Raw genomic sequence first — 27,862 nt, 5'->3', positions numbered from 1 at the left:
CATTGTTGCATTGTGATAGTCAGAGTGCCATCCAGTTGGCAAAGAACCCTGTCTTTCATGCAAAGGCGAAGCATGTGGATGTGAAGTATCACTTCATCAGAGAGGTGATAGAGAACAAGCAAATTCAGCTTGTTAAGATTCATACGGATGACAACCCGGCTGATCTGTTGACAAAGAGTTTGCCTCCGGAGCGGTTAGTGGTTGATTTGGGTTATACAAGGGATATTCCATTGTTGCATTGTGATAGTCAGAGTGCCATCCAGTTGGCAAAGAACCCTGTCTTTCATGCAAAGACGAAGCATGTGGATGTGAAGTATCACTTCATCAGAGAGGTGATAGAGAACAAGCAAATTCAGCTTGTTAAGATTCATACGGATGACAACCCGGCTGATTTGTTGACAAAGAGTTTGCCTCCGGAGCAATTTGCTCATTGCAGACACTTGATGGGCATTGGATGAGGCCAGTTTCAGCCTTGATATGGCCCTGTATATTATCATGTACATGCTGATTTTTTCTTTTCCTTCATTTAAGGGCACTTTGTCTTTAAGTGGGAGGTTGTTGGGGTAAAGGCATTATGCCCAACCTTATAGTGTGTACAAGCCCATAAGTTATAGTACATAGTACACTTAGAACTTTTAATGTACTAAGTGCACTATGTGTACTAGTGCAATATACATGTGTGATAGGGGAGTCACACACTCATCTAATGAGTTGACTTATCCCCACAACTCTCTCTGGAACCGGCCTCTGATAGAAACCAAAGTGCGGTAGACTAGCAGTCACCCGTCCACTTGTAGTCTAGATGTGAACAAAACAGATTGGAGCTAGAGTGCCCAAATCTGAAAACAAAGCGACACCTGTTGGCCCCAAAGCTTGACGCCCCTTGCGGTATTTCTTTATTTAATTAAAATAATATGAATGGCTGAGTACAACAAAAATTAGCCAAGAGATTACACCTGTATGTCCAATCTGACGGCCCACAAATCCTTCTTAGCACAGAGGATCTATGCACACAGATCTGTGTCTCCAAATAACACACTGTGCCTCCCTCTGATCAGCCAAGATCACGAAGCAGGGCAGCCATGAGCATACATCTGGCATAACTCAAGTGCATGATACATCATCTCAGCTCATACATACATTTGCTGTCCAAACTCTCTCTCAACCCTTGTCAATCTGCCATACCCCTCCTCTCACAAGGGGCCAGATAACTCATATCTGCAACAGACATCAAGCAGTAGAAAGAGAGATAGATGAACAGAAACGGAGCTTACCAAATTCAGCTCGTGAAACAACACTGGAGGAAGCAACGGTACCAATCTGTACTTGCAGGCGCTTGTTTCCACAACCCTGCTTCACACATGTGTTTGTACTTGTCTGTACCTTCCTCCTTGTGTTCACCTCTATGCTGACTTTGAACGTACAGATCTGAAAAACAGCCCCATACCTGTCTGTACTACCTCGGGATACGTGCCAAGAGTTGTACTTGGACACACAGCCTGCTGTCCACACTTGTACTCGCCTGAATCTGCGTAATCAAGCCTGTCCAACGTCGCCTACAGCTGTACTTGCTGTACCTGACTGTCCGTACACTGTACGGCAGTCGTACAGTGTTGTACTGCTGTTGTACCCGCTGGTACAGCCTGACCAGAACCTATGTGCAGCAAAAATCCTTGCAGCAACTCCTATGCGCAGCCAGCAACAGAAGAGAAAGAGGGTACTTGCAGCAGATCTGGCCGTACAGTGCTATACGGCTGGTTTGCACTCAGAAAAACAGCAGCAACAGCACGACTTCTCCAACGACCCTTCTCTTCCTCTTTTCCGCGCTTGAGTACATGCGCATGAAGGCTCCACGACTCTCTTCCCCAAAAGCTAGAGAGAGGGGGAGGAGAGAGAAGCACTCACTCCAAAAGTGGAGTGGCCTTCTCCCCATAAAAATCCTAGGGCCCCAAACTTAAAAAGTCCCTAGGGACCACTAAGGCCTAGGGGCAAACTTTAATAAACATTAAAGTTTAATGTTCTAGTTCCCCCCTTCACACCTAGGGATGTCCACACATCTTAAACTCCGTCCGGGCACCCCCCATGTGAATCATTCAATATTCTGACTCTACAACCACCATGCCCACACTTGTGCTGTTCCATTTTCACAGGGCCATGACACCAATAAAAGAAAGTCTCCACTGCTTTGACCGTGGCGTCAATACCTCTATGACCTGCATACGGTGGAGCATGACTTTCAATCATAACCTTGAGTCGCAATGGCCTGGTAACACACAGTCTGCCATGCATCAATAAAAACCCATCTCTGAGAGTATAGTGCTCATGCCGCTGACCCTCAGACATCTGATCATACAACCTTTCAAAGTCCTCATCATGGGCATACTGCTCTTTCATTTCATCAAGCTCATGATGATAAGCAAGTTAAACTGCAGAGACCTGTGGCTTGCGTGACAAAGCATCTGCCACTACATTCTTTTTGCCTTCCACATGCACAATCTGGAAGTGAAACATTGACAAAAAGTTTGCCCAACACATATGCTTCTCTGAAAGCTTAGTTTGCGTGAGGAAATAACGCAAGGTCTGATGATCTGTCTGTACAGTGAAATCAGCCCCAAGCAAGTAGTGTTTCCAAGTAGAAAGAGCGTGAATTACAACCAACATCTCTTTCTCATACACCTGTAAATGCTTCTCAGCATCTTGCAATACTCTACTCTCATGGGCTATCACATGTCCCTCTTGCATGAAAACTACACCAATGCTACTTCCACATGCATCACACTGGACAACAAAAGCCTTTCGGAGGTCCGGTAACACCAATACTGGGTCCGAAGTAAGCTTTTCTTTGAGCTTTTTGAATGCTGTAATTTCCCGATCAGCCCATCTAAATGGAGTTGCTTTCTTCGTCAAAGCATGAAGAGGCGAAGCAATTTCAGCAAAGTGCCGTATGTATCGCCTGTAATAGGAACACAATCCTAGAAAACTGCGTACATCATGCACGGTCCTCAAAGCTGGCCAATTAAGTATTGCTTCCACCTTTGCTGGATCCATACGGACTCCATGACCAGACACAATATGCCCCAAGAAATGTATCTCCTGCAAAAAGAACTCACTCTTCTTGCCATTAACCACCAACCTATGGTTTCTGAGTTCTGCAAACACAATGGCCAAATGCCTTCTATGCTCTTCCTCAGTTTGTGAATGCACAATCATATCATCAAAGAATGTGCCCACAAACTCTCTATGAGGCCTGAAAATCCTGTCCATCATTCGGTCAAATGTGGCAAGCGCATTCGTCAAACCAAAGGGCATAACCAAGAACTCATACAACCCAAACGTGGTTCGGAATGCTGTCTTATGCACATCCTCGGGTCTAATTCGTATCTGATGATACCCGCTTTTCAAGTCAATACGACTAAAGACTGTGGAGCCCTGTAAGCGGTCCAAGATGTCATCGATCCTCGGTATGGGGAATCGATTCTTGATGGTATTCTTGTTTAGCGCCCTGTAATCAATACACATGCGCCAAGAACCATCCTTCTTCTGCACTAAGAGCACAAGTGAGCAAAAGGGTGATGGGCTAGGCTGTATCAACCCTTTATTCAAAAGCTCCTGCACCTGACTCATAATCTCTTCCTGTTGGGCTGCACTAACACGGTACGGCGGTCTATTCGGTGGAGTACCACCAGGAATCAGATCAATGGCATGATCTTCTGGCCTCTCAGGAGGTAATTCTCCTGGCAATGACTCGGAAAAACAATCTTGAAACCCACATAAGAAATCAGTCCTGTCCTTATCTAACATTGACAAATTAGACTTAGACTCATCATCCTGTGCATCCTTTACATAAATCAAGTACGCGAAAAGATGCTTTTTCATTACTAATGAAATCGCCGAAGCGGATACAATAGGAACAGATTCCCCTTTGAGTTTTACATCCAATACATGCTCTTTCCCTCTATGAGTCAGAGTAATTTTCCTATTGTAAGTATCCACCACCGCATGTACCCTGTGGCACCATGGCATCCCCAACAAAACATCACAGCCATCCAAAGGCATGATGAAGAACTCTTCGTTGTCCACATAACCCTGCAAATGAAGCCGAAGCTTCCCAATAATAGGAGTAACGGATTCTGCATACCCTGGACAAGCCATATTAGCCTCATGTAACGGCCCCATCTCCTCTGCACGAATCCCCAATCGGCCAGCCAAATCTGGTGAAATGAAGTTGGCTCTAGCACCTGTGTCAAAGAAGATCAAAGCATTCTGATCTCTCACTTTGCCCCATGCCTTGCACAACTCTGTAGCTTCACCACCTAGCTGCTCCCCCACAAGATCAAGAACTAAGCCTGCAGAAGGCTTTGGTTTCTTTGGCTTGGGCTCTCCTTTATTGTCAGAGTCCTTTTGGGACTTTCTTTTGGGACAATTGAATGACATATGCCCCTCTTCAGTACAGTAAAAACACTTTTGAGCATCTCTCAAAGCCTCTCTTTCCTCAGAAGTCCTCTTGGGCATTGGCAACTTCTTATACTTTGTCTCTGAAGACCCTTTAGCATCACGAGAAGCATGGCCAAATTTTTCAGTTTTCTTGCCCAATTTCTTACTACCTTTGAACCCAGATGAACCACCTATGTGAGTAACGCATTAGCTGTCATAGCATTTTCAATCATCTGTGACATGTTCGTTACTCTTGTCTTTATACAATAATCTCGTACCTCTTTGGGCAGCCCACAACAATACTTCTCTACCTGCTCAGACAGTGGCACCGCAAGATAAGAAGTCACTGGGAGTAAAGCTTCCCAAAACTTCTTGTTATAATCCTCCAAACTATCACTTTGAAGCATCCCCCTTGTGCCATGCGGTCATAACATCCACCTCAAATGTAGATGTGAGCCATACAGAAGAGAGAACCTGTTTGAATTGGACCCATGTGGTGGGTGCTATGCCCTGCAAAAGAAGAGTAGACCACCACTGCAAAGCATTGCCCTTGAGAAAAGTGGCAGCTTTCCTCACCTTAGAGGACTCTGTGTAATTCCCACCAGAAAAAGCAGCATCAAACTGCTGTAAAAAGGTAAGTGCTTTAAGTTTATCTTTGGCCCCACTGAATGTGTCAACCTTCACTGCAGCTCCCCCTTCCTTGTAATCCTTCGCCTTTCCCATAGGCGTTAGATTATCATATGGAAGTGGTTTCGCAAGATTACTGCCCCCAACATTCATACCCATCATTGGATCAACATTTCCCATTCCCACACCAGGCATACCATACATTCCAGCCATGTTTCCAAACATTCCATTATGCATACCTGGCTGCATACCACCAAACATATTGCCTTGCATCCCAGGTGGCATGCTTCCAAACATATTTCCTTGCATACCGGACTGCATACCACCATACATATTCCCTTGCATGCCAGGCTGAAAATTGGCTCCAAAAGGCCCGTACATACCCATGCCTCCCTGAGGGTAACCCCCAGTCATGGATTGGAACACCGAACCACCACCAAAATAACCTGGATGCATATTCTGCTGAGGAATAGGTGGCTGTCCATAGAAGGAACTCTGAGAGTTTGCACCATAAGCATGCTGCATATTCGGAAACTGGCCAAAATATGATTCCTGTGGGATGGCACCACTATGATCCTGAGGAAGATTCTTTGAACGAACCTTCTTCTTCTTTTTCTCGGGCTCTGTGCGGGGCTCTGTGCAAGATCTCATAAATTCAGCAAATCTCTCACTCTGTGTGAGCTGCATAAAAGTATCCATAACACTAGCCAAGCGATCTTTGAACCGAGCATCATCATCCTCTTTACCATGCACATCTTCTGGCTGTGTTACATCCTCATAAGGCTCAACATCTACAGCCTGTTCTCCTGCAAAAATATCCTCAGATACATCTCTCTCAACAGAAGTCTCTTGCTCTTCTTCTTCATTATAGAAGTACTCATCCTCTGTATCAGACATGTTTGCTGAATTTTCAGCGATGGCTTTCTTCAAAGCAACCACGAGCTCACCCCCTTCAGAAAGTTGATGATTGGTCCCGGCAACGGAACCTTGGAACCGGCCTCTGATAGAAACCAGAGTGCGGTAGACTAGCAGTCACCCGTCCACTTGTAGTCTAGATGTGAACAAAACAGATTGGAGCTAGAGTGCCCAAATCTGAAAACAAAGCGACACCTGTTGGCCCCAAAGCTTGGCGCCCCTTGCGGTATTTCTTTATTTAATTAAAATAATATGAATGGCTGAGTACAACAAAAATCAGCCAAGAGATTACACCTGTATGTCCAATCTGACGGCCCACAAATCCTTCTTAGCACAGAGGATCTATGCACACAGATCTGTGTCTCCAAATAACACACTGTGCCTCCCTCTGATCAGCCAAGATCACTAAGCAGGGCAGCCATGAGCATACATCTGGCATAACTCAAGTGCATGATACATCATCTCAGCTCATACATACATATGCTAGCCAAACTCTGTCTCAACCCTTGTCAATCTGCCATACCCCTCCTCTCACATAGGGGCCAGATAACTCATATCTGCAACAGACATCAAGCAGTGGAAAGAGAGATAGATGAACAGAAACGGAGCTTACCAAATTCAGCTCGTGAAACAGCACTGGAGCAAGCAACGGTACCGATCTGTACTTGCAAGCACTTGTTTCCACAACCCTGCTTCACACATGTGTTTGTACTTGTCTGTACCTTCCTCCTTGTGTTCACCTCTATGCTGACTTTGAATGTACAGATCTGAAAAACAGCCCCGTACCCGTCTGTACTACCTCGGGATACGTGCCAGGAGTTGTACTTGCACACACAGCCTGCTGTCCACACTTGTACTCGCCTGAATCTGCGTAATCAGGCCTGTCCAGCAACCTGTCCAACGCCACCTGCAGCTGTACTTGCTGTACCTGACTGTCCATACACTGTACGGCAGTCGTACAGTGTTGTACTGCTGTTGTACCTGCTGGTACAGCCTGACCAGAACCTATGTGCAGCAGAAATCCTTGCAGCAACTCCTATGCGCAGCCAGCAACAGAAGAGAAAGAGGGTACTTGCAGCAGATCTGGCCGTACAGTGCTGTACGGCTGGTTTGCACTGAGAAAAACAGCAGCAGCAGCACGACTTCTCCAACGACCCTTCTCTTCCTCTTTTCCACGCTTGAGTACATGCGCATGAAGGCTCCACGACTCTCTTCCCCAAAAGCTAGAGAGAGGGGGAGGAGAGAGAAGCACTCACTCCAAAAGTGGAGTGGCCTTCTCCTAGGGCCCCAAACTTAAAAAGTCCCTAGGGACCACTAAGGCCTAGGGGCAAACTTTAATAAACATTAAAGTTTAATGTTCTAGTTCCCCCCTTCACACCTAGGGATGTCCACACATCTTAAACTCTGTCCGAGCACCCCCCATGTGAATCATTCAATATTCTGACTCTGCAACCACCATGCCCACACTTGTGCTGTTCCATTTTCACAGGGCCATGACATACCCCCCTCTTGAAAAATGGCAAGCCTCCTCGATTGCATTCTGGTGATGCATCAAAATATCCAAAGTGAAATATACAATATGGCAAGATCAGCGTCCCAATCTCTCTAAGCCATGCACATGTATCAACATTCACTGCAAACCAATGGCATAGTAATAGTCCAAGTTGTATACCACTGTGAACCATACATATCCACGAAAATCTCATGTGACTAGTACACATATATCATAGAAGTCCTATAAACAGATGTACTGTCAGCCTCAGTACCTTCGGGTGAGATAAAAACTGCACCAAGCGACCTCTAGATGTCATCTGAGCCTGTCTGTAACAAGGGAGTGGAGGTGCTACCCCCCTCTTGAGCATCAGGTAATGCTCCAGACCCATGCTCTGCTGAACCTGAATGAGCCACAATAAGAGTCGGCTCTAACTCAAAGGCATCGAGGTAAAGCTGCAAAACCTGAGGTGAATCTGTTAAGTCGCCTTCCTCCATCCACTTCGCATCCATCGGTGAATAGTTCTTGAACTTCACAAGATAGCGACGGGAAACTTTACCTCGTACCTTCCTTTCTTTATGTGCCAGTATCTGCTCTGGAATCAGAACCTCATCAAATTCCTCAACTTCCGGCTGAGCCTCATCTGATACATCCTCAGGCACATCCCCACGGAAAGGTCTAAGAAGACTCACGTGAAAAGCATTGTGAATCCTCGAGTGATCTGGTAACTTCAAACGATAGGTTACCTCACCAATCTTTTCCAAAACCTGAAAAGGCCCATAATATCGCATGCTCAACTTAGGGAATAAGCGCTCTTTACCCTTGATCTTCTTGAGTCTAGCCTTTTCGAAGCGCAAAAGAACCCAATCACCCAATGCAAACTGTAAATCACGTCTGTGACGGTCTGCGGCTTTCTTTTGCTTCTGCTGAGTTTTCTGGAGGGCCAACTTAACTCTCCGATAAGCTTCATCCAAGCTCTCCACATACTGATCAGCCTCAAAGATCTTATCCTTTGTATGCAAAAGGGGTGGTACCTTCTTCCCTCCTTCCACAATCTCAAAAGGCGCCTTGCCTGTCGAGGTATGTACAGTGTTGTTATATGCAAACTCCACCAAAGGAAGATATTTTTCCCATTGTTGCTTGTGTTCTGACACATAACACTTGAGAAGATCCAATACTGTAGAGTTAGCCTCTTCTGACTGACCATCTGTTTGTGGATGAAATGACGATGAAAACTTGAGAGTTGTACCCATGTTGTCAAACAACCCACTCCAGAACAAACTCGTCATCCGTGGATCACGGTGACTAATGATAGACGTAGGCAAGCCATGATACTTGAAGATGTTCGCCATGAACAACTTTACCATATGATCCACTTTCATTGTCATCCGCACAGGAATGAAATGTGCCTGCTTACTGAACCTGCATATGCACCTGACTCATAATCTCTTCCTGTTGGGCTGCACTAACACGGTACGGCGGTCTATTTGGTGGAGTACTACCAGGAATCAGATCAATGGCATGATCTTCTGGCCTCTCAGGAGGTAATTCTCCTGGCAATGACTCGGAAAAACAATCTTGAAACCCACATAAGAAATCAGTCCTGTCCTTATCTAACATTGACAAATTAGACTTAGACTCATCATCCTGTGCATCCTTTACATAAATCAAGTACGCGGAAAGATGCTTTTTCATTACTGATGAAATCGCCGAAGCGGATACAATAGGAACAGATTCCCCTTTGAGTTTTACATCCAATACATGCTCTTTCCCTCTATGAGTCAGAGTAATTTTCCTATTGTAAGTATCCACCACCGCATGTACCCTGTGGCACCATGGCATCCCCAACAAAACATCACAGCCATCCAAAGGCATGATGAAGAACTCTTCGCTGTCCACATAACCCTGCAAATGAAGCCGAAGCTTCCCAATAATAGGAGTAACGGGTTCTGCATACCCTGGACAAGCCATATTAGCCTCATGTAACGGCCCCATCTCCTCTGCGCGAATCCCCAATCGGCCAGCCAAATCTGGTGAAATGAAGTTGGCTCTAGCACCTGTGTCAAAGAAGATCAAAGCATTCTGATCTCTCACTTTGCCCCATGCCCTGCACAACTCTATAGCTTCACCACCTAGCTGCTCCCCCACAAGATCAGGAACTAAGCCTGCAGAAGGCTTTGGTTTCTTTGGCTTGGGCTCTCCTTTATTGTCAGAGTCCTTTTGGGACTTTCTTTTGGGACAATTGAATGACATATGCCCCTCTTCAGTACAGTAAAAACACTTTTGAGCATCTCTCAAAGCCTGTCTTTCCTCAGAAGTCCTCTTGGGCATTGGCAACTTCTTATACTTTGTCTCTGAAGACCCTTTAGCATCACGAGAAGCATGCCCAAATTTTTCAGCTTTCTTGCCCAATTTCTTGCTGCCTTTGAACCCAGATGAACCACCTGTGAGTAACGCATTAGCTGTCATAGCATTTTCAATCATCTGTGACATGTTCGTTACTCGTCTTTATACAATAATCTCGTACCTCTTTGGGCAGCCCACAACAATACTTCTCTACCTGCTTAGACAGTGGCACCGCAAGATAAGAAGTCACTGGGAGTAAAGCTTCCCAAAACTTCTTGTTATAATCCTCCAAACTATCACACTTTGAAGCATCCAGCTTGTGCCATGCGGTCATAACATCCACCTCAAATGTAGATGTGAGCCATACAGAAGAGAGAACCTGTTTGAATTGGACCCATGTGGTGGGTGCTATGCCCTACAAAAGAAGAGTAGACCACCACTGCAAAGCATTGCCCTTGAGAAAAGTGGCAGCTTTCCTCACCTTAGAGGACTCTGTGTAATTCCCACCAGAAAAAGCAGCATCAAACTGCTGTAAAAAGGTAAGTGCTTTAAGTTTATCTTTGGCCCCACTGAATGTGTCAACCTTCACTGCAGCTCCCCCTTCCTTGTAATCCTTCGCCTTTCCCATAGGCGTTAGATTATCATATGGAAGTGGTTTCGCAAGATTACTGCCCCCAACATTCATACCCATCATTGGATCAACATTTCCCATTCCCACACCAGGCATACCATACATTCCAGCCATGTTTCCAAACATTCCATTATGCATAACTGGCTGCATACCACCAAACATATTGCCTTGCATCCCAGGTTGCATGCTTCCAAACATATTTCCTTGCATACCGGACTGCATACCACCATACATATTCCCTTGCATGCCAGGCTGAAAATTGGCTCCAAAAGGCCCGTACATACCCATGCCTCCCTGAGGGTAGCCCCCAGTCATGGATTGGAACACCGAACCACCACCAAAATAACCTGGATGCATATTCTGCTGAGGAATAGGTGGCTGTCCATAGAAGGAACTCTGAGAGTTTGCACCATAAGCATGCTGCATATTCGGAAACTGGCCAAAAGATGGTTCCTGTGGGATGGCACCACTATGACCCTGAGGAAGATTCTTTGAACGAACCTTCTTCTTCTTTTTCTCGGGCTCTGTGCGGGGCTCTGTGCGAGATCTCATAAATTCAGCAAATCTCTCACTCTGTGTGAGCTGCATAAAAGTATCCATAACACTAGCCAAGCGATCTTTGAACCGAGCATCGTCATCCTCTTTACCATGCACATCTTCTGGCTGTGTTACATCCTCATAAGGCTCAACATCTGCAGCCTGTTCTCCTGCAAAAATATCCTTAGATACATCTCTCTCAGGAGAAGTCTCTTGCTCTTCTTCGTCATGATAGAAGTACTCATCCTCTGTATCAGACATGTTTGCTGAATTTTCAGCGATGGCTTTCTTCAAAGCAACCACGAGCTCACCCCCTTCAGAAAGTTGATGATTGGTCCCGGCAACGGAACCTTGGAACCGGCCTCTGATAGAAACCAGAGTGCGGTAGACTTGCAGTCACCCGTCCACTTGTAGTCTAGATGTGAACAAAACAGATTGGAGCTAGAGTGCCCAAATCTGAAAACAAAGCGACACCTGTTGGCCCCAAAGCTTGGCGCCCCTTGCGGTATTTCTTTATTTAATTAAAATAATATGAATGGCTAAGTACAACAAAAATCAGCCAAGAGATTACACCTGTATGTCCAATCTGACGGCACACAAATCCTTCTTAGCACAAAGGATCTATGCACACATATCTGTGTCTCCAAATAACACACTGTGCCTCCCTCTGATCAGCCAAGATCACTAAGCAGGGCAGCCATGAGCATACATCTGGCATAACTCAAGTGCGTGATACATCATCTCAGCTCATACATACATATGCTGTCCAAACTCTGTCTCAACCCTTGTCAATCTGCCATACCCCTCCTCTCACAAGGGGCCAGATAACTCATATTTGCAACAGACATCAAGCAGTAGAAAGAGAGATAGATGAACAGAAACGGAGCTTACCAAATTCAGCTCGTGAAACAGCACTGGAGGAAGCAACAGTACCAATCTGTACTTGCAGGCACTTGTTTCCACAACCCTGCTTCACACATGTGTTTGTACTTGTCTGTACCTTCCTCCTTGTGTTCACCTCTATGCTGACTTTGAATGTACAGATCTGAAAAACAGCCCCGTACCCGTCTGTACTACCTCGGGATACGTGCCAGGAGTTGTACTTGCACACACAGCCTGCTGTCCACACTTGTACTCGCCTGAATTTGCGTAATCAGGCCTGTCCAGCAACCTGTCCAACACCGCCTGCAGCTGTACTTGCTGTACCTGACTGTCCGTACACTGTACGGCAATCGTACAGTGTTGTACTGCTGTTGTACCTGCTGGTACAGCCTGACCAGAACCTGTGTGCACAGAAATCCTTGCAGCAACTCCTATGCGCAACCAGCCAACAGAAGAGAAAGAGGGTACTTGCAACAGATCTGGCCGTACAATGTTGTACGGCTGGTTTGCACTCAGAAAAACAGCAGCATCAGCACGACTTCTCCAACAACCCTTCTCTTCCTCTTTTCCACGCTTGAGTACATGCGCATGAAGGCTCCACGACTCTCTTCCCCAAAAGCTAGAGAGAGGGGGAGGAGAGAGAAGCACTCACTCCAAAAGTGGAGTGGCCTTCTCCCCATAAAAATCCTAGGGCCCCAAACTTAAAAAGTCCCTAGGGACCACTAAGGCCTAGGGGCAAACTTTAATAAACATTAAAGTTTAATGTTCTAGTTCCCCCCTTCACACCTAGGGATGTCCACACATCTTAAACTCTGTCCGGGCACCCCCCATGTGAATCATTCAATATTCTGACTCTGCAACCACCATGCCCACACTTGTGCTGTTCCATTTTCAGAGGACCATGACACTCTCTCTCTCTCTCTCCCTTCTTCTCTGTGTGTATGTCTCCCACATGAAAACCTAACCCTAATTCTCTCTCCCATTCAGTCAGAGAATCTGTCTATGTGGGTAAAGTATGCCTGTCATATATCCACAAAGTATCTAATGTCATATGTGGTATGTGGTATCTACTAATTAACAATCTCGGCCACCTTGGCCAAATCGAGTTGGATGCCCTCAGCATTGATTATATATCCAAGGTAGTGAACCTTAAACAAATAAAATTCTGACTTCTTCTCATTGACGTAGAGCTCGTTACTTTCTAACAACTTTCTCCACATCAATATCATGCTACTCTCAATTGTAGCTGAAAATACCAGTATGTGGTCCAAAAATATAAACACACTTTTGTTGGAAATCATGGATCTAGGACTAGGCTAGCCTATGGAGGCTCAAACATAATGCTAAACATGATTATAAACAAATGACAAAAGCAATACAAAGCAACACAAGATGCACTTACTTGACCAAGAGATTGTGTACTTGAGAATGAGTTGTTGTGTTACATTACATTGAAATGACCCTTTATATAGGTCCAAGTACCATATGGGCTTTGCCTTTGCATGTGGGATAACTCCTAGCCTTCACCACATTCATCCACATCCCTTTGACCTTGTCTATGATATGACATAGATCACTTTTTCTAACACCCTTCCTTGATCATGGCATATCATAATGCCCTTCCTTGATTCTAACATTACATGAAAGAAAAAGCTTAACTCATAAGGAGTATAGCTCTACAGTACATAAAAGAAATTAGCATCGCTCATAGGGAGCATAGCTTCTACATTGCGAAAAGAAAATGACATGACATGAAAACATTCCTACATGAAAACATTCCTCTCCCATACCCCATCATCATCATAGCATCATCATCATCATATCCATGAACATTGTGCCTCATGTGCACCATCATGTGTTGAGCATGGAAACCCAACTCCCATCAATCCCCCCTTGTGGGCTACATGGCCAACGTAGGAGAACTGTGAGCATACATCATATCACATGACCTACATCATCGGTGGTCAGAGGTGAACATACATCTTGAGTAAAGGAGTGCATCATCATGGCTTTAGAAAGCCCATTCATCATCAGGTACCTCTTCATCATCATAAGAGGTGGTTATATGATTACATTGTTCGGTGGTAGTAGTGTCCATACATAAACATTTGGGTAAGAGAGGGCATAATTCATTCGTCATTATGACATGTGAGCCATGACATAAGAATCAACATAGACAGCATCTTGTTCATCTTCATCGATATCTTCGTCTTTATCTTCATCCATTTTTGCGTCTTCATCTGCATCTTTATTTTTGCATAGCATCTTCTTCGTCTTGACCTTGCACATAGACTGTGCGTGCATTCCCATCCTTGAGGCAACTTCATAATGCATAGAATTTTCCAAAAAAAAGGTAAAAGAACATCCTTCCTTAAGTGCCATAGGAACAACCTCTTAAAGGTTTTTAAACCATAGTCTCTAAATAAGAATTTTTTTTTTTTCAAATTAAAATAAAACTGCCAGATTTATTCCATCGGCGCTGCGCTGATTTCGGATCTGATTTCAGGGGCTCCACGCTGCCGATTCTGGATCATGGATCTCGTCAACTGCGCTTCGCTTGCTGCTCATCACTTGCCTCTGATGCTGCTTCTATAGCTGAGTTGAATCGTGTTTGCTTGCTGATCATCACCTCCTCGCTGCCGTCAGCTGCGCTTCGCTTGCTGCTCATCACTTGCCTCTGATGCTGCTTCTATAGCTGAGTTGAATCGTGTTTGCTTGCTGATCATCACCTCCACGCTGCCGATTCTGGATCATGGATCTCGTCAACTGCGCTTCGCTTGCTGCTCATCACTTGCCTCTGATGCTGCTTCTATAGCTGAGTTGAATCGTGTTTGCTTGCTGATCATCACCTCCTCGCTGCCGTCAGCTTCTTGCGTTGTTGTGGACGTCCTTTCTGTAGACGCAGTGGTGGTAGGGGTGATGATGCAGGCGCACTGCTGTCGTGGGTTTAGTATGGAGATTGGGACACTGACGGCGAAGCGATGATGGCCCTCTCAGGGGGGTGCGCTGTAACTGCCGTGGGCAGCCTTGCTGGCTAGTTGCCACGTATCAAGAGGGAATGGAGGCACCTTTGGTTTTGGCTGCTATGACTACGTGAAGTAGTGAGGGAATGTAAGCCGAGAGAAACCTTGTTGTGTTTGCTAAACGATGATGATGGGCACAGGCACCACACTTGTGCTGCTGGGCTGAAGGCTGCTGACTATTGTTGCTGAGGAAGGAGGTCCCTCTAGCCTCTCTCTCTTTGTCTCTACGTGTTGGCGATGGAATGCTTGCAGCCTACAACACCTAAGGAAACCCTAATGATGCAAAAACTAATGCAACAATTTTGTTATTCCTTCTTCTCAATGGCACTTCCTTTTGCGGGCACCATATTGAAGAGAAATGGCAAAACAACTAAACTAAGCTAAGCCATAGCCTGCCAGGCTCTGATACCATGTTGGAAATCATGGATCTAGGACTAGGCTAGCCTATGGAGGCTCAAACATAATGCTAAACATGATTATAAACAAATGACAAAAGCAATACAAAGCAACACAAGATGCACTTACTTGACCAAGAGATTGTGTACTTGAGAATGAGTTGTTGTGTTACATTACATTGAAATGACCCTTTATATAGGTCCAAGTACCATATGGGCTTTGCCTTTGCATGTGGGATAACTCCTAGCCTTCACCACATTCATCCACATCCCTTTGACCTTGACTATGATATGACATAGATCACTTTTTCTAACAACTTTCCAATCAAGTCCGTGAAAACACGCATCATCATGCGGTTGAATGTGGCTAGGGCGTTCGTCAAGCCAAAAGGCATGACCACAAATTCATAGTGAGCTCGTTCTGTATGGAATGTTGTCTTGGGGATGTCCCTCTCAACAATTCTCACCTAGTGATATCCACTCTTCAAATCCAGCTTCGAGAACACCTTGGCCCCATTCAACCTCTCAAGAATATAATCTATTCAAGGCATTGGGAGCTTACTCTTGATAGTCAACTTATTGAGTGCACGATACACGACACACAATCGAGAAGAACCATGTTTTTTTATGACGGTGTTGCAAATGGCAACACACTAGGGCGTATAAAGCCAAATTACAATAGTTCTTGGAGTTGGCGGTCGAACTCCCATTCCATTGCCTTGGGAAAGAAGTATGGAAACTTTCTTGGCGGATCCAAGTCTGGGAGGAGGTCTATCTTGTGGTTCTCCGTTCTAGACAAGGAGAGTTGGGGAGGGAGATTGTCTCGAAGAAAAATCTTTTGAAACTTTTCATGGAGAGCCTGGTACTTTTCTGAAGCACTGGCCACTGTCTAGGAAGTCTGAATGCATATCATCGCACATTGTGTGCCTTTTATGATTTCTCATTTAGCCTGCAAGTGGCTTACGAGGGGAAAGTTTGGGATTCCTGGCTCACATTTAATAGTCACTTTGGACACATTCGAGCTAATCTGAAAAGTGTGTCCTCCCAATCAATATCTGGCTAAAACTTGTGAAACCATTGAATTCCTAGTATTATGTCTCCTCCTACAAGAGGGGAAACCATAAAATCTCGCACAAACTCAATGCCTTGAATCACTAATTTAGCACCTTGAGCTTCATACTTGATGCTTGTCGTCATTTATATGCTAAATCCCTCAACTTTCTTGTCTACCAAAGTCGGGACGAAACGAGCTCACGAAGCACCTTGTTCCGTGACCACATCCTTTGTGCTACCCCGTTGTCAAATAAGACGACTCTCTAGTCACCTATGTAGCCAAAGGTGTTGAGCAATTTGTTGTGCTCATACTCCTGGTCTTAGGTGTCCTTCTACTAACGATTACACCAACCGAAGCACTGGGATCTCAAGAACTAGAGACAACCGCTGGGGTCTGTGTGGGAGCTGGGCTCACCATGGAAGCTGTGGAGACTAGGGTGGTTGTCTGTGGAGTGGTAGTATTCTTTGGAAAATCCTTAGAGGTGTGTCCTTTTGTGTGACAAAAGAAACACCTACCCTCCTTGTACTGAGCTGTCTCCTCAACACTTAATTTTCCATCGATCTTTCCTGGTTGAGCTTTCTGGTCTAGAGTAGGCTTGGACGCGTTAGTTGAGCTCTTGGAACCAGAGGCTCCCATGCTTTGTCCTAGGAAAGACCCCATCTGGTTCTGGCCTTTCCTTCCTGAGGCAGTTGCCTTGGGAGTGGCAAGCTGGGAAGTCTTGGGCTTTCCGCCATTGTACTTCATTTCAACACTCTGCGCAAGCGAGAGTGCATCCTCGAAGGTGACTGGCCTAAACAAATGCACCTCCCATTGGATTTGCATGTCAAGACCATAAAGGAACTACCCGTTCTTGCTGTTGTCAAATATGCCCAATTGCAAACATAGGATCAAAATCTTATTGGCAAACTATGGAATTGCTTGTGCGTTTTGACGCGTACCCCTAAACTCGTCTTGGAGTCGCTCAAGGTACTGGGGCGATAGAAACCACCGCTTAAGGTCGAGGACAAACTTGTCCCAAACATAAGCTGCCATACCTAATTTGGTGTGGGAACGAGTCCACTGGGTCCACGAAGGAATGGCCTCACCTTCCAAATACCAACTAGCCAAGATCACTCTGTCAATATCATTCTTTCTAGCTACACTTCAAGTTGATGCAACCAGGAGTAAAGAGTAGCGAGATCGATCTTACCATTATACTTATTGAAGTTCATTTTCTTGGGGAGAATGACTCAAGGAAGCCGCTGGTGTAATTCTCGCGTCTAAAGCCACAAGATATATTTCGTGTTTCCAGACGTCGCCGAGCGTCATCTTGTGCAACAGCATGGGATGTCCACAGTCTTCCATCAATCAAATCTCCATTGCTCGCATCCGCAACTCGAGCGTCGAACTCGACTACGGTCGCAACCCTTCAAAAGGGTCATTCGGTAGAGGATATGTTGTTAGGAAGTGGAAAACAGAAGGAGAGGGAGGAGGAGATGGAGAAAAAGGGACTGGAAAACGGGTGTGCTCCTCTCGAGCCAAGATCTGTGCCTTCTACTCTTCCAATTCTCTTTTTTTGGTTTTTTGGTTGAATCTTGTTACATGCAAAAGCTCTGGGAGTCTTCATTCAGCCCTAAACACCATATAGAACATGCTGATGTAGAAATGTAAACAAAATAGAGAGTAGAGAGAGAGAGAGATAGCTGGAAATTCAGTAGATCATATAGTACAAAAAGGTACATAAATCCATGCAACCATGGGCTGCTTTCTGGAAAAGGTAGAATACCCTAACACTAGTCCTATGTCTAGACCCACACCCAAGGAGGAGTGAATGAAATAAACAATGAGCAAAAGTGCCCTTTTTAGGCCATTGGAAAGACTAGAGAACTGACCAACTGCTGGTCGGCCAGCTGCCTGCACACCAGTTTCATCAATGAAGTACCCGACCCGATTGATGCAGCGGGGACACAACTTTTTCTCGTAATCCACATTGTTGACAGGTCATCGTATCCACTCCAGTCCATTACTTGCCATAACTTGCACATCAGGATTCCAATCTGTCTTTCTTGGATGACTCTCATCATCCCATTCTATTCTCGGAGTCCCCTTGTCATCCTTCCTACTCTGGCAACCTTTTCACTAAATACCCGACCCGATCTCCAAATCCACTCTAACTCTCAAGATCTATGCATGTGTTCCATCCAGTCCCCATTCCGTTCATGCCCCGTCTCTGAACACTGTTTGGGTGTTCATTCCTGAGAAATGCGTCTGGCACTCTCACTCCACCCTTTGGAGGATCATCCTCACTTGGAACCATTGCTTGAAAGCCTTTCCCGACTCACAAGATTGCCATTCCCTTTGGGCTTTGTAAACACCACCAACCAACCTCCCAAGAGTTTTTCCTGGTGTTGTGTTCCTTGCCTTGGGCCTCATAATTGTGCACTTTCATGTGCCTTGGACCTGTACACCGTCATATGGGACTGAATCAGTGTTTAGCCTACCTTCATATGGAACTAAATCAGTGTTTAGCCTTGCTGAGCCTGATGCTCTGGTACCAATGTTACGTACGAAAACTCTGGGAGTCTTCATTCAGCCCTAAACACCATCTAGAACATGCTGATGCAAAAACGCAAACAGAATAGAGAGTAGAGAGAGAGAGATAGCTGGAAATTCAATATATCATATAGTACAAAAAGGTACATGAATCCATGTAGCCATGGGCTGCCTTCTAGAAAAGGTAGAATACCCTAACACTAGTCCTATGTCTAGACCCACACCCAACACCCAAGGAAGTGTGAATGAAATAAACGATGAGCAAAAGTGCCCTTTTATAGGCCATTGGAAAGACTAGAGAACTAGCCAATTGCTGGTCGGCCAGTCGCCTAGACACCAATTTCATCAATGAAGTACCCGACCCGACAGGTCATCATGTCCACTCCAGTACATCATTTGCCATAACTTGCACATCCATGTTCCAAAATCGTGGTTCTTAATCCTTCTTTATCTAGTTGCACTTCAAGGATTAGTCCTGAGATTACCATGTACATGCGCATGCACATGACAAATCTTCACACTTGAAGAAGGCTCTGATACCAATGTAACATGTGGAAGCTTGGTAGAAGAATCGATAACTTCAATGCTTAGAATTCAGCAATCATTCACAACAAATATAACACACAACAAAGAAGAAGATGTGCAAACGAGAGAAAGAGAGAGAGAGAGAAGGAGAAGAGGACTCAGTATTGGGACCGGAATACCCTCTATAGGACCCCCACCACGAATGTTGTATTTGCTTTATTAGAATGATGTAAATCTAAAATACAGACTGGTACTTGACATGCACTTCTTCACCGTAGTTGAGCACCTTCCCCTTAGCAGCCCTAGCCCTTGGAACGCACCAACACTGTGAATAATGAGATGGTTGAACTGAATTCCACCTTGGGTATTCATACCCCTTTCTTATGCTGGTCGGTTGATTGAACATGTGGCCTATTTATTACTTCACGACTAGGTCAAACATGTAATAAAATGCTTTTTGTGCAGTGTTTTCACACTGGAATCTTAGCTGGCCACCTTGTGCATGGGTTGGGCTACTAGGCAGCCCTGTGCAAACTATGCGGACTACCCCCACACCTAGCTGACTAGCTACGCAAGGTTCTCCCTTGTCACATGCATCCCGGACTTGGATACCACGTAGACATATCTAAACAAGAAGGTGCAGGACCTGGAGTGGAAATTGGTCCCATGTGAGCCCAGTCCGCGATGAGTCAGCCAGGATTCCACTCTACGCGTTGGAGTGCATTGTCCTACACATGAAGTAGTGCTAGTTCGTCCTATGAGTCTCCCTCTTGAATGATGTCAGATGATGTGAGTGTTGGGTTTGCAACCGAACACCAGCTGTCTGTAGGAATTGCATGTAGGACGGGGCCAACCCTTAGGACTACCCCAAGAACGGAAATGTTCCATCCCTTGAATGGGCAAGGGGTAGGCCTTGTACCACCCCAAGGGGCCAACAAAGGCCTTATGTGTTGCCCACCAGCCCATAGAAGGGGCTGGGCAGGCTGTCGGCCAGCCGAAGAGGCGTGGCCAGGCAGCTGACAAGCCCTAGGATATGGTTGAGCTAATGAGAACTCCAAGTTTCGAGAATCAGTACACTAAGTGATAGGCTCTCTCGCTAGACAATATGTCCGGAATCCTCACTGCTCACGACGTATACAGAAGATAGACAAAAGGAGACACAACACAAATGAGACTAGACTGCAAAGAGGAACTGCACTACTATGAGAACACTGATACAAGCCATCACTGTACCACGCACACTCAGCAGTGGTCACAGTGCATAGAGAGACGACGCGCAGTTCAGTAAAATACAAGTGACTACAGAACAGATTACAAGGTGTGGGAAGAGGTGTGAAGGAACAACGTCTGAGAGACAGAAAGCTAGAGACCAACCCCACGCACAAACTCGGTCCTGTGATCATATGCGTGGTGAAGTAGGCGACATCTACTATCTTTGGAGATGCTCTCAGCACGGCATAGCTGGAGTGTTAGTGTGGCATCACATGGCATCTAGTATATCTACTATATCTGAAAGATGCCATTAGAGGAGCAGCAGCACAGCAACAGTGCAACGTCGGCTAGTGTCAGTGCAGCGGTGTCTTCAATGCTGATGCTGCACCACAGCTTTGGTTGGAGTGTTAGTGTGGCGTGACACGGCATCTACTATATGCCGTTAGAGGAGCAGCAGCACAGCAACAGTGCAACGTCGGCTAGTGTCAGTTCAGTGGCGCCTTCAATGCTGATGCTGCACCGCAGCTTAGGTTGGAGTGTTAGTGTGGCATCACACAGCATCTACTATATCTAGAAGATGCCGTTAGAGGAGCAGTACAGTAACAGTGCGACGGTGGCTAGCGTCAATGTGGCGGCGCCGTCAATGCTGATGTTGCACCACGAGTTGGCCCACATAATCTTCCTCATACATGGAAGTTGCGCCAATATGATGGTACATGGTGTTCTGACATATGACTTGAATGTGTGGACACTGCCTAAATTTAAAGCCCACGAATGTCCACGCGTCAACATACACATGAGAACCTGTGCGTAAGGCTGGCAAATGGTACCATGAATTGAGAACAAGATGATGATAGACCAGGGGGGAGCATAATCTCCCCCATACATGTGATCCGTGAAACAGCAGTCATACAGATGAGACTTCCATTGTTGAGATGAAGGTTACATCACTGCCATGCCCACATAGGACACACCGATCATGGAACCGCTTCCAAAATTTGGGAGGCATCCCTTCTTCTACATGTTTAAAAGTGTATTGGTTCAAGAGTTCCACTGACAATTGAGAGCAACAATTGAGAGAAGATCAAGTTATTGGAAGTTCATACTTGAGGATGACATGACGTTGATCTGGCCCTTGTTGCAGCATGAGAGGTCCCCAAAGATTTGATCTGACCCTTGTTGCAACCTTAAATTACAACTTCATGTTGTACACTTCAAATTATCGTGATCTCAGCCTGTGAGCTCCTTTGTCTTGGAAAGCTTTTCATGTTATGACAGTCTACACCATGATAGTAAAAGCAGGGTAGAATGAGAAAAGGCCCAGAAAATCTGTGCCGCCCTTGTAGGCTGGCAAATGGTACCATGAATTGAGAACAAGATCATAGACCAGGGGGGGAGCATAATCTCCCCCATACATAAGATCCGTGAAATCCACAGCAGTCATACAGATGAGACTTCCATTGTTGATGAAGGTTACATCACTGCCATACCCACGTAGGACACGTTGATCATGGAACCGCTTCCAAAATTTGGGAGGCGTCCTTGCCACTTGTACCCAGCTTGCAGTTGTGCTGCTGTATTTGAGTTCCCAAACACAAAATCCCTCCAAGGTAGAAGGGGCACTCTGCGGCCTGAATCTTGCTGCTAGGAGGATTCGTCCATTGTGTTTCCAGACAACAAGAGCACCAACATCCAGCACCACAGGAGCTGGCACAGCAACCATGCTCCATGCATCTGACTCTATGTTGTAGCCGTAAAGCATCCATGCAACCCTCCAAGAGTCAGTCTCGGAGTCATAGACTTCTAGATACATCTTGTAATCGCGGAAAACATTACTTAGGACTAAGAGTTGCAGGCCGAATTATATAGCATGGACAGGGATCTTTGAGAAGAGCATACGTCAAAGAACAAGGTTTGGGGTGGGTCAAAGAACTTGGGTTGGGGTGGCAGTGTCTTCATGGTGCCGATGAGAGGGTTAAATAACAGCAGAGTAAAATCGTTATAGTCACAGTCTCCGTTGTAAGAGGATGGTTGCCCATTATAAACCATGCAACAGATGAGGCCTCCGGCAGAGGCCATGCAGAAGGAGGAAGGGCTGCGTGAGTGGCGGAGCTTGGCAACGGCCAGGCGTTCGGAATGGGGCCCGAGCAGAGAGGCGATATGGGGGAATGTGTTAGAGGGGGAGGGGGAACCAGAGACGGAGGGAGGGGACATATGCGATGAACTCCTTGGCCAAGATGTTGTCGCCGGGGAGCTTTCTGGCCATCACCAGCCAGCTTTCCTCACGACGTCGGGCAACAGCTTGCTGCTGCAGGAAGGCAGGGGAGCGTAGCTGGGAATTCCATGCCCTACACACGCATCGAAACTGGTAGATCTTGGGGAGGGCAGGAAAGCTAGCACCTTGGGAATAAGCAGATCCTGTGGCAGCCCCAAAATTAGGTCTCGCAGCAGCAGGTGCTCATGCTGCCCTTCGACATTAGCCCCTTCCGCAGCCACCTTCCGCCTCTTTCTGGCCGGACGGCCCTCCTCCTCCTCCTCTTCCACCTGTTTCAAGGTTTCAACTTTACCATCTTTGCCGCCGCCGCTGCAGCATTTTCCCAGCTTCCAAATCGGTCCAAACCCCGAATCTTTTGCCTCTCCGCTGCCGGAATGGACCAGAGTCCAGCTCTGTCGGACCTTGCGAACGCTAGCGAACCTGGTATCCTCCATTGCTAAACCCTCCTCAGCGCTCACCCTCGGGGTAGAAACGGATACATCCGCTTTTGCTTTAACTGTTGCTTTTGCTTTCGTAGGTAGGAAACCGACACATCCGCTTTTGCTTTAACTGTTATTTTTGCTTTCGTACTCCCAAACGGCCCCTTCTTGAAAATTTCTCTAAATTTTAAACATAAACATACATATTCAGTTAATTTGTGATTGGCTTCTTACCTTTTTTTTTTTCAAACACTGGCTGATTATATTAGGAAAAAGGGGAGAGACAGGTTACACGTGTTGGAAAACAGCTGAATTGGGAGTCCACGTGTTTACAGCACATGCACATGCACATGCAATAGCTCTTCTATTGTGGGATTGATGAAAGCCTCTGCTTCTCTTGTTCGATGCCTTGCTCTTGGCGCCCAGGTTCACACAGAGGATGACGCTCAGGAGTACTCAATACTGCAGAGATGCGTGGTCCCACCTGCGGCATTCAGACGAAGAAGGACTGCGCTTTTCAGAGGGTGGACATCCTGGAAGCTGGATCTTCTCGTGGTTCTTTGTCACCTGCTACACAGGTCACTTTACCCCTTTCTCTTCAACTTGCCTGGAATGGTCACTGATTCCTGTCTGATTGAAGTTCCTCTTCTGAAACTCTTGGGCTATGGGAGAGAGGTTACTGTTGCTTGTTGATTGCTTCTATAAGAGCTCTATCCTTGGATAGGGTGAGTATAATCTTGTCTCTGGTTTTTTCTAATTTTTCCAGGGTGAAGTCTGATGCTCTCTTTTGGAGTTTAAGCATAGCCTTCTCTCTAGACTAAAGAGGGCTTGGGTTTGTTTAGTCCAGAACCTATTGCATGTCGTGATTAAACAGACTGTGAGAGGGGGACCCTTGATTTCAGGGTTGTTAAAAGTAGCTGATAACCTCTACAGCCATGCATGCCATAGCTACTCACATCTGATAACATTCCAGAGTGCTCTTGAACATCCTATGTTTTCCCCTAACATAAGATTCTTCCAGTTGACGTCCTTGCCCCAAATCTGAATGGTGGATTGCAGCACTTTGAATGTGCTGAATATGTGCATGCATTGGATGAAGATGTGAAGGTCGTCCTCCAGTAGCGCATTGATCAGAGGAGATGAGCAATTTAGCTACCTTTCCCTGAGTCCAAATGGCTCTGTATGCTGTCAGCCAAGCTAGGCATGATTTCTTAGGGTCGATATGTGGGCTCCACAGCTCCCTGAGGATGTTATACCATTTTTTCCTATCCCAGTTGGTGTTCCAACGGCGGTTAAGAGTGACGTGGATTGCAGGAGCTTTTTCGAGATTAGGGATTGGGAGTAGAGGTTTGTTCTCCACCCATTGAAAAGCTGATATATTGAAGGTTGGAGGTCTGCTAATTTTCCAAATTTCCTGTTGGTGCCATTGAACTGCTCTGCTTTGGATTAGATCCAACTTTGGAGATCTACTGTCAAATTTGGCTACAAGTTCTCTTGTTCAATGGATTAGAGTTGGATTAGATCCAACTCTGGAGATCTACTCTTGTTAGCCAGGTTCCTTTGTGGTGGTTGAATATGTCTGCCCAAGTAGCTAGTCCTTTTTTGTGCAGATTTAGAGCTATCTTTCCTTCCTTTGGTTTAAGGGGAGGATTGACCCCAGCACGAATCGTTGGCTAGAATTCCATCTGCTTTGTTGTCCTTGGGTATAATGGTTAGAAACCTCTTGATTCTGAACCAAGCTTTCCATATGGATGTTACTAGTAGAGTCCCTTTGGGGGTTGTAGGGTGCTTGGAAGCCACGATGGTGCTAATGGGGAGATTGCACCATTTATTGAGGCATGTGATATAGTGAACCTGGGGGTGTCTTTGAGCAGCAACTAAGCCCGATCTTCTGTGAAGTTCTCTAAGGCTCTGATGATCCGTTTTGAGGCCATTCTGTCAGCATAATGCCTGATATCTTTAATCCCCAGCCCTCCCTGGTTTTGGGGACGGTATAGGTGTCCCATTTTACTTTAGGTCTGCTCTTGTTCCAAGGGTCCCCTCCCCATAGATAATTTCTGCACAGCTTGGTGAAGTCTTTAAGGTCGAAGTCTGGGGGCCTCCAGCAGTTGAGGAAGTAGATTGTAGAGGGGATGATGAAGTGATTTAGCACCATGATTCTCCCTGCTAGAGACAGTTGCTTTCTTTTCCATCTTAGAATCTTGCTTTCTAATTTCTCCATTACCCATTGCCATTTCTGTCTCAATGTCACCTTGAATCCCATGGGGATTCCAAGGAGCCTGAAGATCTCACCATCCTGAATGATGTGACAACCTGTCTCCAGGAGTCGAGAAGGGGGGGGGGGGGTTCAATGAGGGTTTTGATTCCTGTCTTGCTGTGATTTATTTTGGAGCCTGAGGCTTCACAGTAAGTTTGAAGGCAACTCCAAAGTGTCTTGATATTCTCTTCATCATTTGCTATTAGGCTGTTAGTGTCATCAGCAAACATCTGAGTGCACATTTGTTCTCCATTGGGTAAAGTGATGCCAATCAATTCTCCTTTGCTGATCTTGTCCTTGATTAGCTAGTTTAGTCCATCTGCAGCTATTGCATACAGAAGGGGTGCTAGGGAGCAACCTTGTCTGATACTCTTTTCTAAGGGGAAGGGGTCAGACAGTTCTCCATTAATGATAATTTTGGCTTTGGCATTTCCAAATAAGGTTTTCACCATGTGGGTGAATTGGGGGCCCAGTCCCATGTCTCTGAGTGATTGGAGGATGTAGTCCCACTGTATCCTGCCACATAAGCTTTATCAAAGTCAATCTTAATAAACATAAAGTCCTGATTGGTTTTTTCTGCATATTCAATCCCTTCCCATAAGGCAATGATGGAATCCAGGATATATCTGCCTTTGATGAACCCTTTTTGTTCCTTGGTTATCCAGAGTTTCATGTGTTTAGATAATCTGAGGGCTAAGGCTTTGGCAATGATTTTATACACACTGTTGAGCATTGTTAGAGGTCTCCAGTTACCCATGTTATCTCTAGGGCCTTTTTTGTGGATGAGCTTGATAAGACCTTCATTAATTTTTGATGGCAGGGCTCCAAATTTCACAGATTCTTTCCACACTTGGATTATTGGTCCTGTTAGCAAATCACAAAAGGTTTGGAAAAATTCAGAAGGAAGTCCAGCCTCACCTGGGCTCTTTTTGGTTTTGAGGGAGAAGATGACATCTTTGACTTCATCATGAGTGATGTCCTGTTCCAGAGCGGAGGCTATATTGGCTGGTACAGTTTTGGCTCTGGCTGTTTTGATAGCCTCCACCATTGCAGCTGTTTTGGATGGGAAGGGAGGACCATCCTCCTGTGGAAGATGTTGTGAAAGTAGTCAATGAGGAATTCTTTGTTCTCCTCTTGGTTGGTAGCCTGTATACCATCATTGTTTTTGAGCAAGGGAATATGTTCTTGCCTTTGCTTGACCTTCAGCATTTTAAACATTTCAGGGCAAGGCCTATCAATTTTCCCTGCCCACCATTCCCTGGCAAAGAGCTTGGTATGTTGGAGGGAAATTTCTTCTTCTCTTTTAATTTTGGCTCTGAGCTGATTGACATTAGTAGGGTCAGAGGAGGATTCTTGTTCTTGACGCTACTCTTGGAGTTTTTTTAGTCTGCTGGCTCTGTGAGCTGTAACTTTCTTTCTGACCTGCTTAAGCAAATTTTGGGTTGATTTAACTGAAAGACTCCAAGCTTTGGCTGGGGACAGTGAAGAAGAAATTCCAGATGTGATTGGTTTCTTCTTGTACTAGGGGCAGCTTAAATAGTTCAAGGTCTGTGTGGAACCAGCTAGATTTGTGTCTGTTGTCTTGATCATCCATGGTGGTGATGATGGGGTAGTGATCTGATATGGAGGTTGTAATGTCGACTGAGCATTCACACCTATTGTATTTAGAATATATTTCACCACTTGCATAAGACCTATCCAATCTGGCTTTCCTGGTGAGCTCTCCAGAGGAGAAGTTTTGCCATGTGAAGCTTCCTTCTTGTCCCAAGTCTTGCAGATTGAACTTATGTTTAACTTTTTCCCAAGTTTGTTTCTCTATTCCAAACAAGGTTTGACCTTTGGAGTTGAATCTGTCCTTGAGGGTTTCAACCATGTTGAAGTCCCCCATAATCAAAACAGGTGCTTGTAGCCTTAGTAGAGAGTTCCATGTTCTAATCCTCTATTTTTGTGGGCCATGAGCATAAACTCCAACAAAGGTGAGGTTGTTCATGCGCACTACTATCCATTGATTGTTGATGTCAATGTGAAAGTCTTCTAGGTCTTGGATGCAGTCATTATGGATGCCCATAGCTAGGCCTCCACTTCCATGAGTGTGTAAAGAGTATAACCAAAAGTGTTCAGGGGATATGGAGTATAGTCTTATGTTCAACTCCTCTCCTGAAGTCTTTATCTCCACTAGAGTGATGATATCCAGATGGCCTTTGGATTTACACCATTGTCTGACTAGTTGGGCTTTCTTAGGGTCAGAAAGTCCTTTGACGTTGAAGCTTACGAATTTCATCATCTTTTGTTGGGGGGTTTGTTGG

The 27,862-nt window shown here is 45.6% G+C and overlaps 1 protein-coding gene across 2 annotated transcripts in view; it reads right to left on the bottom strand.

Annotated features, from left to right (window-relative positions):
* LOC147604489 (uncharacterized) overlaps positions 1–23,357 on the bottom strand; it is a 69,967-nt gene extending 46,610 nt beyond the window's left edge. For both annotated transcript variants that reach the window (XR_015265286.1, XM_086794507.1), the window contains exon 1: positions 23,006–23,357. Coding sequence is in view for 1 of the 2 variants with exons in the window: in XM_086794507.1 (XP_086650633.1) it covers positions 23,006–23,314 (309 nt within the window). In the remaining variant the exon portion in view is untranslated. The remainder of the gene's footprint in view (positions 1–23,005) is intronic.
* Between the last annotated feature and the right edge of the window lie 4,505 nt (positions 23,358–27,862).

The sequence above is a fragment of the Cibotium barometz genome, chromosome 61 (genome assembly GCF_041138505.1).
Source record: "Cibotium barometz isolate CiBa-2024 chromosome 61, ASM4113850v1, whole genome shotgun sequence".
Lineage (NCBI taxonomy): Eukaryota > Viridiplantae > Streptophyta > Polypodiopsida > Cyatheales > Cibotiaceae > Cibotium > Cibotium barometz.
Note: the sequence above shows the minus strand (reverse complement) of the source record. Positions and strands in the feature narration are given on the sequence as shown.